The following is a 15,643-nucleotide window of genomic DNA, read 5'->3' on the forward strand; positions in this document are numbered from 1 at the left end:
CTGCTTGCAAATTGCAATTTATTGCTGCACTTCCTCAAGCATCAGTAGAAAATAAGAATTTAATGTGTTTGGAATGCTTCAATATTATTCACCTCCAAAGAATAGGGTTTATAAAGTGATACAAGAATAATCCTAATAGGAAACAATCTCCTACAATTATACAGAGATACGAAATCTATATGTACAAGGAAAGTAAATATTTACAGAATATTCTACACTCCCTCTCAAGTTGGTGCATAGGTGTCAATCATGCCCAATTTGTCAATTGAGTTGTCAAACACTTTCCTTGACACTCCTTTTATAAGAACATCTGCTAATTGATCTTCTGTATACACAAAAGGAAAACGAATAATCTTCATGTCTAGATTTTCCTTAATGAAATGTCGATCTACTTCCACATGCTTAGTCCGGTCATGTTGAACAGGATTGCGAGCAATTTCAATAGCAGATGTGCTATCACAATGCAAGTCCATAGGTTTCTTGAGTTTAAAACCAAAATCTTTCAACACAATACGAATCCACAACATCTCACAAACTTCATGTGCCATACCTCAAAACTTAGCTTCAGTACTCGACCTAGCAACAACCTTATGTTTCTTGCTGCGCCAAGTCACCAGGTTTCCTCCAACAAATGTAAAGTACCCAGATGTGGACCGTCTGTCTGTTTAATCACCAGCCCAGTCTGCATCCATGTACCCCACAACTTCCAACTCACCCTTTTTTTCAAACAACAAACCTCTTCCAGGTGCCATCTTAAGGTATCTCAAAATACGATATACTGCATCCATATGCTCTTCACTGGGACAATACATAAACTGACTAACCACACTCACAGCATAAGCAATATCAGGCCTAGTATGAGAAAGATAAATAAGCCTCCCTACTAGACGTTGGTACATTCCTTTATCAGTTGGAACTTGATCTAGATAAAAGGCAAGGTTGTGGTTCGTCTCCATCAGTGTCTCAATAGGATTATAGTCAAGCATCCCAGTTTCAGCTAACAAGTCAAGCACATACTTACGTTGGGACAACGAAATCCCCTTCTTAGACCTTGCAACCTCAATTCCCAAAAAGTACTTTAATTGCCCAAGATCCTTCATCTCAAACTCCTTAGAAAGATACTTCAGTAGAGCCTCCATCTCTTTTAAGTCATCTCCTGTGACAATCATATCAGCAATATATACAATCAGAGCGGTAATCTTACCCTGAATACGCTTGATGAACAAAGTGTGATCCAAGTTGCTTTGTTTATATCCAAACGTCCTCATTGACAGGACCCGACCCGGATTTCACCCTGAAATTCGAGCTGGCCCTGCGGGGCCCACCTTAGAGGTAACTCTACTGAGAATTTGCCTAGTCACCCCTAAAATGGACTACCCAAAACATTAACTCACAATATATCAGAGCCAAACGAAGAAGTGCAGGAGCTATTCGTCAACTATGCCTCGAACCATCTACGCCAGACCTCAACTAATAATGCCTGCAAACTGGGCATTAGAAACCGAAAGGCCCAGGGGAAAGTAGACGAAAAACGTTAGCGTGAGTGGACAAAAATAAACAATTTTAAAAGGAAAAGGATTTCATACTTTCCCACATTTATTTCATTAAAAAACCGATGCATGCAACAATTAGAAAACACAATTAGCTTTAAAACCGAAGATTTCAAACGATAAGCCGACTAGCCTCGCTAGTCGCAACATTCAAAAAGATATATCATAAAACCGAAATCTCGTTTCTCAAGAAAATAAGATTAGCCTCGTTGTCTATAGTGAAAATCGGACTAGCCCCGCTAGACAAGCAACGATAAGAAAAGATTGAAACTCCAATACTCAAGAAATAAGACCAGCCCCGCTGGTTAAACGGAAAAATCGGACTAGCCCCGCTAGTCAAGAAAATAATGAGTAGGGGAAGATGATAGCCATACGAGTGAGCCTCCCAGGCTCGGGTGATAGCCTCCCAGGCTAAAGTACTCCCATTACTCCCGTAATATACCCTTACGTCACTATGTGTAGCGATAGGGTACTGGGCTTTAGAATTACTGTCACAGAGACAGTAACCAGCGCCACAAAGGCAGAGGGCTTCGGTGATCCCATCACCTCGCCACAAAGGCGGAAGATCAATGCTAGCAATGATAATAGTCACCCAAAGTATGGCAACAGAAAATCCGAAAACCACAGTAAATCCATAAATACATAAGGCTTCCCCAACTCTCGCAAAAGAATTTCCCATGACGTGTCCCACACGCCAAGAAAATCTCAAATTCAAAAATAAATAGGAGAGAAATAAGCATATTCCAATGATGTGACCCCGCACGCCATAACATCTTCAAATAAACAAATAACCAAATCCATTTCTGAAAATAACCATATGCTCGAAAAAATAATACGATAAACAAATTATTATCTCGGAAACAAATAAATAAATGCATGCATCATTCTTTGAAAATAAAAGTCCACTCACAGTACTATTGGGCGACCACGCAAACGAGTTCCTTCATTTAACCGTAGCTCGCGGCATTGCCCTGTACACAATTATATTTCCGTAAATGGCAATCCAATCAAATAAATACGAACCTAAACGAAACCCGAAAATCCATATCTCCATTACTTCTCAAATTCCACCCAAATCTCTCCCACTACACCAATTCCTCAATTAATATATTCCACAATGAAAACAAGGGAAATCCGACGGCCGGATTTCCTACAATTCAATCACAAAACTCCGAACTTCGGAAATTCACAAACAATTCCAAACTCCTCCAAAATTCACCAAAAATCACATATTCAACCTCTTCAACATTTATATGATTTAATTGGGTTAAAACGGAATTAAAAACCTACCCTACTCGCCTCCACGCGCCACCAACAGTGGCAGCGCGTGGCCCCACTCGCCGGCGGCCACCACCTCCGATGGCCACCAAATTTTGGCAGCACCACCTACTCAACAGTCCAAGCATTTTTCACAACTACAACAAGTTCCAATTTTACCTATAAGTGATCGAAATTGGCCGGTGAAGTTTTTCCAGAAAAACCCAAGAACCCTAGGATTAGAAATCGTCGATTCGACCTCCACACTGCAAATCGTGGCTCAAGGCTAGGGGGAAAATGATCATTGGCAAAAACCGCACCTTCGACGCCGGTTTGGTGGCCGGATATGGCCGAATCGCAGGAAATCAACGAAACTTCCGTTCGGCTACAGTAATATTCGTGGCTCAATTCCGAGCTCCTCCAGCCGAGCCACAGCAAAACACCACCACAGGCGTGACAAGGAGGAGAAGGCGAGCTTGCCGGTGCCCAGATTCCGTCATGGGTCGGCCGGAGAAGGGAGAAATCGGAGGAAGAAGAAACCGGACCGAAGAGGAAGAAAGGGTCGGGGGAGAGGAGAGAGAAAAGCCGGTAGGTTTCCAAAAATGGAAACTTACCATAGTAACTTCCTATATTTATATAAACTTACCGTAAACAGTAACTTTTACATTTTCGCTTATAACTTTCGCATACGAATTCCGATTTTTACGTACCACATATGCACGCGCTCAGTTTAATGTCCTCTACAACTTCCATGAAGAAAATTTTCTCAAATTTTGACCCGAACAAAAAGTCAACTTTTAGGGCCACTAAAAGTACTGAAACGACAGTAAAAGTTAAAGGAAAAGTCGCTTACAGTCCAAATGACTAGTAAATCGGTAATTTCAGGTTCGGGACGTTACACTCATGGATTTGGAGAATCTCCCAAACAAGCTCTTGGAGACTGCTTCAAACCATAAAGAGACTTCTTCAACTTACAAACCTTGCCAGTATCATAAGGCAAATTTTTAACTCCTGGCGGCATGTCCATATACACTTCTTCCTCCAAGTTACCATTGAGGAATGCATTCTTCACATCAAACTGATGTAGAGGCCAATCTTTAGTTGCTGCAAGTGAAATCAAGATTCGAACAGTATTGATCTTTGCTACAGGGGCAAACTTCTCTTCATAATCAATTCCATAGCGCTGAGTGTAACCTTTTTCAACAAATCTGGCTTTGTACCTGTCAATGCTCCCATCAGCTTTAAGTTTTACTGTAAACACCCATCGGCATCCAACTGTCTTATTTCCAGCAGGCATAGTCACAATATCCCAAGTCAAGTTTTTCTGCAAAGCCTCTAGTTCTTCATTCATCGCTTGAGTCCACTTAGGATCCGCCAAAGCATCCTGTACATTACTAGGAATAGATACAGTGGATAATTGATCAACAACAAGTGCATGTGACCCAGACAACCTATGGTTAGACATGTAATTAGCTATAGGATACTTACCTTTGGTTTTGATGTCTGGTTCATATTGTTTCTTAGGAATACCCTTGGTAGCCCTCTGTGATTTCCTAGACCCAATAATACCTACCCCAAATGATTCGTTTGAAATTAAAGGTACCTGAGAAGGAACACTCGCAGTGGATTCTTCAGTTGACGATGTAGAGAGGCGGAAGAACTCTGATAGATGAGGGCTCTGAATATTCTTTTCATTGGGTGCATCACAACTGAGCTGATCAATGAATAATTCGTTAGGTTGTGATGTTCCATATTTTTCAGGATGCATTAATGCATCACCGTCACCCTCAAGTTGCTTATCAGTCTCCTGGCGCGTAGGGTCTCTGTTTGACAAGTCAAGGTCACTTTGGGGCTACACATGGTGGCGTGCTACATCTGTCATCTTCAGTTTGTCAGGTTGACAGCTAGAGCCGAATTGTTGGCTAGAGCCTAATTGTTGGCTAGGAGAGTCACAAAACTGCCCATTTGAGGGCCCCACGAGTCCACCCACTTGTCCACCTTCCATCAGTCCACCATCTTCAAGTGTGGAGGGCCCCACGGTTAGCTCACCATCTCCCAACAGTCCACCATCTGGTCCAGTGCCCAATTTTCCCAATTTTCTAGATTCTTTTCGTTTCCTGCTTTTTCTACTGCCCCACCGTCGTTTTCAACTGATATTGGAGAGGTCCCAACTCGAAATCTCGACTCTAAAGTTTCTAATTCTTCAAATTCTTCAAATGCAAATAAATCTAGAGGATTTCCTTCACAATTTCTCTGCCCCTAAAGGGAAGACTCGGAAACTCCCCCTGAGTAATAAGGCTCAAATTCGCGAAATGCAACATCAAGAGAAACATACATAGTGCCAGTAAGAGGATCATAATATCGATAACCCTTTTTGAATTCCGCATAACCAATAAATATACACTTACGAGCACGTGGATCAAGCTTGCTGCGTTGAGGCTTGAGAATATGAACATAGGCTACGCATCCAAACACGCGAGGTTCAAGGTTTGGTAGCGACCGAAGTGACAGAAGTTTCTGAAGTTTCTACTGAGGATTTTGAAATTCAATTACCCGAGAAGGAGTTCGATTAATGAGGTAGGCCGCGGACTTCACAGCTTATCCCCAATATTCACGAGGTACATGCATGCCAAACAAAGAGGCACGGACAACTTCAAGTAACTGTCGATTCTTCCTTTCTACCAATCCATTCTGTTGAGGAGTATATTAGTTAGAAGTCTGATGTCAAATTCCATGAGATTGCATATACCCCTGCATAGGACCATTAACTTATTCACCACCATTGTCAGATTGGAAAATTCGAATAAACTGTTGATACTGTGTAGACACCATTTTATGAAAATCTTGGAACATGGAATACACATCACTCTTGTTCTTTAATAGAGATACCCAAGTCATACGAGTACAATCATCAATAAAAGTCACATAATACCGAGCTCCAGAGAGAGAAGGGATCTTGGCAAGACCCTAGACATCCGAATGAATCTTCATAAATCGAATGGGACTTTTATTAAGACTGGGTGAATACGAAATTCTATGACTTTTAGCCAATTCACATAGATCACAATGGAAATCTGAATCACTAACAACCGAAAACAAATGAGGTTGTAGTTTCTTAAGATAACTAAAAGATAGATGACCCAAACGACGATGCCATAGCCACACTGTTTCCTTAGCAATCTCTACTTCATTGACCTAATTCACTTGTCCTAACAATTATTGTTCTCCACTCTCTGTCAGATCCAAGTAGTAGAGCTTCCTCCTTCTAACACCATAACCAAGAATCCGCCGATTCAGAATGTCCTGAAACACACAGAAAGAGGGATAAAAGGTCACAATACATGCTAGTGCTAGAATAATTTGGCCAACAGATAGGAGATTATATGCCAATGAAGGAACAACCAACACAAATCAAGGGTTAATGTATTCGATAGGACAACAGAACCTTCTCCGGTAACCGGAGTTGGAGTACCATCAGCATTAGAGACAATATTTTGAGAGGAGGGTTTCAACTTATCTAAGAGACTAGGATCATTAGTCATATGGTCAGATGCACCTGTATCAATTATCGAAGAACTATTCATAGATACCTTGCCCTTCATACCTGACTGTGCTACATTAGCGGAGGCACTAGATGGTTGCGTTTCCTCTGTAGTAGCCACAGCGGCTTTTCCAAGGTTCTTTCGCGGTTTCTTGGTGAAATCCCACCAAGCAGGGTAACCAATCACTTCATAACACCATTGCTTGCTATGACCCAAATCTCCACAAACCGGACACTTTATATTCGTATATGGATTTGTTTTACCCTGAGGGTGACGTTGTGAGGGAGTTGAGAAACCTGAGGAGGACCTCTGTTTGCGTTGGATAGCCTTGGCAGAGGATTCAGAGGCGTGTCCCATTGCCTGCCTCTCAAAATGCACTTTTCGAACATATGCATAGCTTTGCTTCAAGTCGAATTTCGGGTCTTTGCGCTGAATCTTACCACAGACTTGATCATACTCTGAATCGAGTCCACTAAGAAACATGTGAACTCGCATTCGTGCCATGACAGCGGTTTCTTGAACAACTGCAGCCACTGTATTATTCTAAGAGGCCATACGCTGATTAATTTCCTAAAACATTCCCACCAATTCATTGTAGTAGGTAGGAAGAGTCCGGCCATTATCTTTTGCTCCAAAGCACTTCTTGTTTAATTCAAAAATCTTGGTTTCATCAGAATCATCATAAAAGGTCTTCTCAACAGCTTCCCACACATCTTTGGCTGTTGGGAGTCGGATATACCAATTCATGAGTGATGGCTCCATAGAGTCAATTAGCCAACTCTTCACTTTTTCATTCTCTGTGGTCCAAACTTCAAATTCAGCAGAATCTATATTCGCTGCAGCTCTAGCTCCAGTGAGGTAGCCAACCTTTCCTCGTACTCCAATCCTCATCTTCATAAGAGGTGCCCATATGGTGTAGTTGGATTCATTCAAAGTAACGCCTGTTGGAAACGCTAAGTTATCTTAAGCAGTGGTATGATAATGGTTGATAATTGGAGCCAGGTTGTGGAGTGCAAGGGTGGCAGCGTCGTCCTCCATTTAGTAGAAGTAGGGGCCTGTACGGGATCAAGGAAAAAGTACTGTAGCGGTGCAGCAGGGCTTGTCGGCTACAGCAGGCGTCTCGGCTAGGTGTAGCAGAGCTTGTCGGCTAGCAGGGTTTGTAGGCTTGGCAGCTCAGCCTAAACAATTATGCAAAGATGTGGTAGCATAACCTGTCCCCACGTGGCGTTGCTATGCTGATGTGACGTTGCCATGCTGATTTGATGCTGCTATGCTGTTCAAAGTTGGTTGTGACAATATTGAAACAGTCTTGTGATGGTGGAAAAATAAATTTGATAGGGTGGTTCGTGAAGTTATTCGAGATTCAGGTTTCGGGTTTTAGAGGAACACAGTGCAAGAATTGAGCTGTCTCTGATACCAAGTAGAAAATAAGAATTCAATGTGTTTGGAATGCTTCAATATTATTCACCTCCAAAAAATAGGGTTTATAAAGTGATACAAGAATAATCCTAACAAGAAACGATCACCTACAATTATTCAGAGAGACGAAATCTATATGTATAAGAAAAGTAAATATTTACATAATATTATACAGCATCATATTCAAATAGCAAGCTCCTTCCCTGATGCTAGTAATCGAGTCGCTCAGAACTGCTGCAAATCCCTCTTCAACATGCTAACAAATGCGCCCCATTTATCTGCTGTGTCGAGTTAAAGATGGCAGCCAAACCAGAAAATACGTACATATTCAAGATGCAGAACAAGTACACTATGTATTCATCCTTAAAACCACAATAAGAGCAAACCTTCTGTACAGCCACATTCCTCTTCAAGAAAGAAAGTGTTTGACTGCCACAAAGTTTTTGCAACACCTCCACCTGAAATACTGTAGTTTATGTGGCACATGAGCTTGCCATACTTTTAGTATTTTTTCCATTAGATTTTCCAGCCTCTTCCTTTTCCTCCCTAACAACCCATTGTAGGAAATCTGCTTTGTGAAGTGCAAGAGCAAGCAGTCTGGAAAGCAGACCTAGTTGGCAGTTGGAGCATTGAACAATCATTGTATTAACTACTCATCTAATTCCATAACTGGGACAAGGGATCAGTCAGGCATGTAAGGTCAGCAAACATGTATCCAGGTGTCATTCTTGCTTCTAGTCTCCGCATTCCCAACCCCTTAATGTAAGGTCAGCAAACAACATCTTCCTCACTCTGCAATATGCTACACATTCCCCACAATGATCTGGTAGCAAGCCATGCATCATGGAAAGCAAAAGAAAGACATTTTGGTTGTAAGAGTAAGAGTTTAAACAATATATTATCCTTTTTTTTTTTTCTTTTAAAACAATCTCCACCCAATTTTTGCAAGCATAGGAGATCTTGAAAACCAATACCTTCCCATTTATGGTTTGTTAAGGTGAAGCCAAGCACCTAAGTGCATTCTTTGTTTCCCATTGCATCAGCCCACCAAACTGAAGAAATTATTTGAAACCTAGCATATGCCATTGGGAGGACAAAGTAAGCCATAGCATATGTTGGTAAGGTAAGCACAACCATTATTAATAAAAGGTAAATTTCTGCTTGAGAAAGAAAATCTTCTCCTGCTTGAGAAAGAAAATTTTCTGCCTGCCAATTTACCTGTGGAACATCTTATTTAGATAGCAGAAATCCTTTATAGGAAGATCAATACATTATTAATAAAAGGTAAATGACCCATTCATTTCTCAATGCTGTACTTAACTTGAACAACTTCCAACTTCATGACAGATTTTTTTTTTCTTTTAAAATATCATAAAATAAGGTTAAAAACCAAGAAAGAGTAATTAATTTACAAAGAATTATCTCCAAACATTTTTCTTTGATTAAAGAAAAAACCAATCACCAAAACCAATGAAATGAAGATTGTACTAACTATAGTAACGGTGACCTGTATTGTTCATATCTCTCATAGTAAATTTGCAGAAATCACCAAATAACTATATTTTTATTTATTTATTTATTTTATCCCCACCTCTACCCACTCAACCTCGCCCCACCCATCCTTGATGCCAATGAGATTTGAACCTATAATTCGACAGTGTTAGAATAAATAACTTTACTGTCATAATCTTTATCTTTATATCCTCATTGCCTTAGGTTTCATCGACAGTAATAATTTCTTTTCTTAAAAAAAAAGTTGATTTACTAAATTAACAATCAGTTCACAGTTTTTTGACATGTTATTAGAAACATTTACAGCCATAACTGAACAATTAATATTGTTATATTCGAAACCATCTGCATAATGTTTTTCCACTTCATATATAGTTAAGGGAACTTAATTAGCTTACGCTCAGAAATGCCAGTTCAAACAAGTCAAGTTCAGTTTTTCATACCTTTTTCTTTTGTCTTTTGTTTTTCGCTAATAGCTGTTGCCTCATCATCAGATGTCTGCATCAGTTTCCTCGCAGCTTTTGGATTGAGCTTTAATGCAGTAATAAAGAGCTTTAAGCTGCTATATCCGTTTCAGCTTTATTTCACTCATAATTCATCTGTACTCCACTACTGGAATGAAATGAGTAATGGCTTGGTCCTGCCACATTATCAGCAAGTCCTCTTTCGGATGTGATTTCTCCCTCATCATCTTTGTCACGACGAAAATACGCATATGGGAGAGATTCACACGCATGCGGCTGAATTTCGATAGATCCGTCCAAGACAAGATTGACCCCTATTTTCTTCACTTGGAAGCAAGAATTAATCGCTACACAAACCTCTACGAAGTCTCCACCTTCCAAATTAAACATTCTGTTTGACAAACGTCCCTGCCAAATAACTCCACTGGAAATAATGTCCTTGGGTTTCGATGGTTGGATGAAAAAACTAGTGAGCTTGGTATGATTTATAACATATATGGAAATATAATTGAAAGATTGACTGTTTGAAAAACAAGAATAAGTGATGCACACGGTCAATGCTTTTAGGTCACAGCCAACATTTTGAGGCACTTGAAAAGAGACTCGGCCACCATCATTGACATATGTGAACCACTCAGGAATGTCATTTCCTGGGAGATAAATGCCATGATAGTTGCTAGCATAACTCCAACCCTGCACCATGTGGAGCAAAAATTTGCATAAGCAATTTATGCTTTTGAGTGCCATAATGCTTGAGAGAGAGAGAGAGAGAGAGAGAGAGAGAGACCTGTAGTAGTATGCTCTCCCGAACAGTTTCACTGATATTTGTGCACCCTTGCATTTCAATATGTAGCATGGTCTTGGATGACTTATCCAAGCCGGGAATCTCAATTAGTTTGGAAGAATGTCTGAGATTCAACCAACACAATCTCGACATTTCTGAAAAATCTGGCATTCTTTCCAGTGCAGTGCAACCATCTGCTTTCAGCACAGCCAAATTTATTGGTAATTCTGGCATTGCATAGAGACTTTTGCAATTATCCAAATTTAGAGTCTCTAGCTCGGAAAGTCCACTGAGGCTGGGAAGGCTACGAAAACTATTGCAACTTAGATCCAAATAATCTAGAGATGGTAGACTCCAAAGATTCGTAGCTTCAATTGCTGCTTCAGTTAAATTGCAACTATCCAATGTGAGATATTGAAGCTTGCAAAGACCACCGAGACATGGAAGGCTACCAAAACAGTTTCCTCCAAGATCCAATTCTTCCAAAGAAGATAGACTCCCAATATCCTTAGGCATTGAACTGTCTGTTAAATTGCAGTCTCTAACATACAACTCTTTTAAAGCGTATAAACCTGATAAGGATGGAGGAAATTTAACACATCTTCTTGGCAACAGATGAGACCAGAAGCTAGTCACAAACCATTTAGATGGTGGTTGGTTCAGGCCACATAGATGTAAATATTCAAGGTTTTTCAACTGTGTTATGGAAGATGGTATTTCTCTTATGGCTGTGTCCTCTGCTAGCAGAGTTCTCAAGGATACCATCTCACCTAAGTCCTTAGTCAACTTTTCAAATTTTGCACAGCCAGAAAGAATAAGAGTTTCAATAGCTTTCAACTTGGAGAAAGTTACTGGGAGCTCCCTGAGCATCTTACAGTCTTGAAGATTTACCACAGCAAGTCCTTCAAGATCTCCAATGGACTGGTGAACCTCAGACAAACTCTTACAGCCTTTGAGTATCAATTTCTCGAGGTTCGGAAGTTTTGAAAAGTCTGGTGATTGTCTCAGGTAATGCGAATGACTGAGATTTAGAATCTTCAGCTTCTTAAGCATCTGTTAGACAAAAAAAAGAAAATCCAAATGCAACTAGAAATACAGCAGAGATAAGAAACATGATGTAAACATGTACCAAGTATAATGAAATAATTATTAATTTGTTTAAGGATATTGTACCCGAGATTCCATCCAAACTTGTACAAGTTTGCTATGTTTCAGGTCAATAGCAACTACATTTGATAGATTAAAGTCGTTCGGTAGGAACTTATGAGGGAACCCATGCCAGCACAGCCACCTTAACTTGTTAGAAAGATGCTCGTAGCCTCCACTGAGCTGCACGAATTTGAGTTGGAGCAATCTTAATCTCTTCATATTTGCAAATGCTTGTGTACTGAAACTAGTCTTATCGGATCCTAGCAAACTTAGAGTGAGCCCTTGAATTTCTTCAGTTCCCTGTTAACCAAAGGCAGCAAGTATGAAAATAGTGGTGCATGTAAAAAGTAACCCACACAGATGAATCAGAGTTATGAATGCATGAACCAAAAGAGAGGTACAGAAGCTCTGATAAGAGTTTTGCAAATCAATGCAGTATGTAGATTCCAATTTTCCGCATTTGGGCCTTGCTTGGTGCCACTGAACCCAATTAAATGCAACTGCAGAACACTCAATGATATGGCAAATGAAACTACCCAACTAGATTACGTACATATCCAGGGAATACAATTATTAAATGTGATGTATATGACTCTGTTGTATTACATGCATTTACAATAAAGTTCATTGGGAAAGTACTTACAGAATGTTCTGTCAATACATCTGTAACATCTTTAGGATGCCACAATCTACTACACTTTCCAGGGTCACCAGGGAATTTTGCACGAACAATTTCTCTGCCCATGTCTCGAAGCAAATCATGCATCATCAGCTTGTTCTTTTCACACACAGTTAAAAGGCGTCGCTCAAGGAGGACACTGATTCCTATTTCTGCAAAAAAACCACAACCATCCAATATTTGTCTGACATAGTTCTTGTCCTTTCCTATAAAGAAACAAGATATATCAAGAAATATATTCTTCTCTGTCTCATCATTTAGCCCGTCAAAGCTTACTCTGAGCTTTTCCTGAATTTGGCCATGAGGAATTGTCTTCCATTTCTCCAATGCACTTTTCCACTGGGCCATGCTTCTTCCAAACAGAAAAGATCCTAAAACTTCAAGAGCTAGTGGCAAGCCTCCATAGCAAGCAACTATACTACTAGAAAGTTCAGAATATTCTTTATCAGGACGACCATTTCTGAAGGCATGCCAACTAAAGAGTTCAAGAGCCTCTGTTTCATTCATTTCTGGAGCCGGATATATTGAATCCACTCCAATTTGATTTAGCAAACGTTCATCTCGGGTTGTGATAACAAGTCTACTTCCTAAACCAAACCAGTCACTGTTTCCAGCCATTGCATATTGCTGGTCCAGTTGATCTATATCATCAATTATGATAAGTACCCTTCTACATCGAAGTCTTTCTTTTATCAGATTGATCCCTCTATCAACACTACCAACCTTTATCTTGGTTGTTTTCAAGATATCACAAAGAAGCTGTTCTTGCAAACGAACAAGACCATTTGGTTGTTTTGTAGCTTCCCTAACGTTTGCCAGGAAACTACTACCTTCAAAGCTACCACAAAATTTGTTATATACGGCTTTGGCAATAGTTGTTTTCCCTATTCCACCCATCCCCCAAATTCCAACCATACGAACATCATCTAGTCCAGCACCTAAATGCTTACTCATATCTTTTACCCGAGAATCGATTCCAACCGGGTAGACAGCTTCAAATAGGTGTGTGTTGTTCAAGTGTCTAGTAATCTCCGCAACAATTTTGGTGATAAACTTTGCTTCATGCCTGGAAATTAAGTTAAGAAGCAGAACTAAGACTCAACATGCAAGTAGAAGATTCACAATAAGTTACTACGCAAGAAGGGAAAATCAATATTGAAAAGACCAATAAAAGAAGCAATTATTACCCATCTGCAGTGTTACTCAGATCCCAGCCAGACAAATTTGCGGCTTCAGTAAGAGCAGCTCTCCACTTGAGTACCTTTTCCATATCCAACACCAAACGCTCTTCATGTTTCCGAAACGCCTCTGCGAAACTACCAGTTTGTCTTCTCACACTGGAAGGATCAACGTCAAAGAAAATAGGGAAAACCATCTGCCTCAGTGTTCTTCTGCACTCCATAATCTTCACCAACTCCTCCAGACACCAACTCGAATCCCCATACCTCTTCGAGAAGACAATCACAGCAATTCTCGACCCTTGGATTGCCCGCACCAGTTCGGCTGCTATGTCTTCCCCTCTTCTGAGTTCGTTGTCGTCAATGAAGGCGTTGACTCCAGCCTGTTTCAGTGCCGCGTAGAGGTGGCCGGTGAAGCTGTTACGTGTGTCTTTGCCTCTGAAGCTCAGGAACACGTCATACATCCAATGCTTTGATTTTGAAGAAGAAGACGAAGATGGAGACAAAGCTTCTTGGGCTTTTCTTTTAGCCATTTCTAATTTTGCAAGTGAAGCAGTGGCGGATCCAGGAATCAGGCTTTGGGAGGGCTTGGATTCTTAACAACAAGAAAATTTTGTGCTTGCACTGGAATACACCAATTCAAAAAAGGATTTAACAACCAAACTTAATTGAAAGGAAAAAATATATATCCATCACAGATTAACAATGGCAACAATTCTACCCTGAAACAAGAATAAAACCAGTAGCAGTACAAAGCAAAATCTCCTACATTTGCTGCTGATCACCCAAGCATCTAGTGCCTTTGCTTCATTTCGGAAACTTCTTACAATACATGTGCTAATGACTCAGATCAACCAAGTAATCGTCTATAGACTATAGTCCAAATATGGGCAAAATCAGCAATACAAACTCAAATGTATCTCCATGAAACAGATGAACCCATTTGGCAAATCAGCAATACAAACACTCAAATAAACAAAGAACAAGAAAGCTCACGAATTTCACTAGTCCGCAGAGGAAGAAAGCCCAAAAAGTTCCGTAGGGCACTAGGGCTTGAGGAGGTGAAGACCTGAAAAAACTGTGCACCGCTCTGAATAAAAGCAAGGTTGGGTCAACCCCGAGCAGTTGACTTTTCAAGCAAAACCAACCCCGAGTAGCGGGTCCGGTCTAGAGCGGCGTAATTCTGACCCGCAAATTATTATTATTATACTATACTAGTCTTTACCGACACATGCGTGTTTAACAGTTTTATTGATAAGGATCTAGCCCTGGGTATCGAAGAAAAGAAGAAACTGGAAATGTAAAAACAGAAAGGAAAATATATTTCATTCAATGTTGGCTGCCGAAACCCTATACATCCTATATATACTCAGCTAAAGGGTTAGGATGGAGCCACGTCTCATCCCACCAAGTAGATCGCAGAAAGCAGAAAACTACAATAATTGAGCTAAGCAACAACAATTGAACTGAGTACTGTAATAAATCTAATACTGCCTAATTAATAGTGGCCACGTGCAAACCATGCTAACGGGCAACTAAATTCAATCAAAGCTAGCCAAAGTTGACTCGTAACAATTCTTCCTCCACCAAAACAAACTTGTCCTCAAGTTTCATAGCTAAAACTGGAAGTCTGGGTACCTCTGGATAATGTCGTGAGCAAATTCCCACGTTGCCTCGTCAGGGGAGGTCCCAAACCACTGTATGAGCCATTGTGTGGCAGCCTCACCACGTCTTTTCACCATTCTAGTTTGTAGAACAGCTTCTGGTGCCCACTTTGGATTGGAAGTATCGTGGATGGCGGGTAATTGAGATTCCACCACAACAGAATTACCAACCTTCTTCTTCAAAAGTGACACATGGAATACATTATGTATTTTAGCTGAAGGTGGAAGCTGCAGTTTATAGGCCACCTCTCCAATTTTCTCAAGCACTTGGAAGGGTCCATAATATTTGGCAGATAGCTTGTGAAACACACTTGCAGGCATAGAGTGTTGCCTATAAGGCTGGAGTTTAAGATAAACCCAATCTCCAGCTTGAAATGGTGTCATTTTCAAAGCTGAATGGTAAGCAGTATTGTACCACCATTCCGCCCAAGGTAAGGCCTGCACC

The 15,643-nt window shown here is 40.5% G+C and overlaps 1 protein-coding gene across 5 annotated transcripts; it reads right to left on the reverse strand.

Annotated features, from left to right (window-relative positions):
• Window positions 1-7,790: 7,790 nt before the first annotated feature.
• Window positions 7,791-14,848, reverse strand: LOC112180675 (disease resistance protein RUN1). Of its 5 annotated transcripts, none has more exons than XR_005803309.1 (7): window positions 14,531-14,848; window positions 13,544-14,158; window positions 12,321-13,422; window positions 11,702-11,977; window positions 10,532-11,581; window positions 9,724-10,437; window positions 7,791-8,840 (listed from the first exon to the last, which is right to left on the reverse strand). XR_005803309.1 is itself a non-coding variant. In XM_040510924.1 (5 exons), the coding sequence occupies exons 1-5, from the start codon at window positions 14,065-14,067 to the stop codon at window positions 9,865-9,867; spliced, it is 3,525 nt and encodes a 1,174-aa protein (XP_040366858.1). In that variant the 5' UTR covers window positions 14,068-14,848; the 3' UTR covers window positions 7,791-9,864. The 5 variants fall into 5 exon arrangements, 1 of the variants encoding a protein (XP_040366858.1); XR_005803311.1 differs by having other exon boundaries at window positions 14,304-14,848; XR_005803310.1 differs by having other exon boundaries at window positions 14,256-14,848.
• Window positions 14,849-15,643: the final 795 nt, after the last annotated feature.

Source organism: Rosa chinensis, chromosome 7, assembly GCF_002994745.2.
Source record: "Rosa chinensis cultivar Old Blush chromosome 7, RchiOBHm-V2, whole genome shotgun sequence".
In the NCBI taxonomy this organism is placed as follows: domain Eukaryota; kingdom Viridiplantae; phylum Streptophyta; class Magnoliopsida; order Rosales; family Rosaceae; genus Rosa; species Rosa chinensis.

Bases quoted from the DNA above. Each gene is read 5' to 3' on its own strand.
- LOC112180675 (XM_040510924.1), bottom strand. From the start codon at position 14,067: ATGGCTAAAAGAAAAGCCCAAGAAGCTTTGTCTCCATCTTCGTCTTCT. The intron at 11,978-12,320 runs GTAAGTACTTTC...TTTGGTTAACAG, and splicing joins ATGTATTGACAGAACATTCT to GGAACTGAAGAAATTCAAGG. The intron at 11,582-11,701 runs GTACAATATCCT...TTTGTCTAACAG, and splicing joins AAGTTTGGATGGAATCTCGG to ATGCTTAAGAAGCTGAAGAT.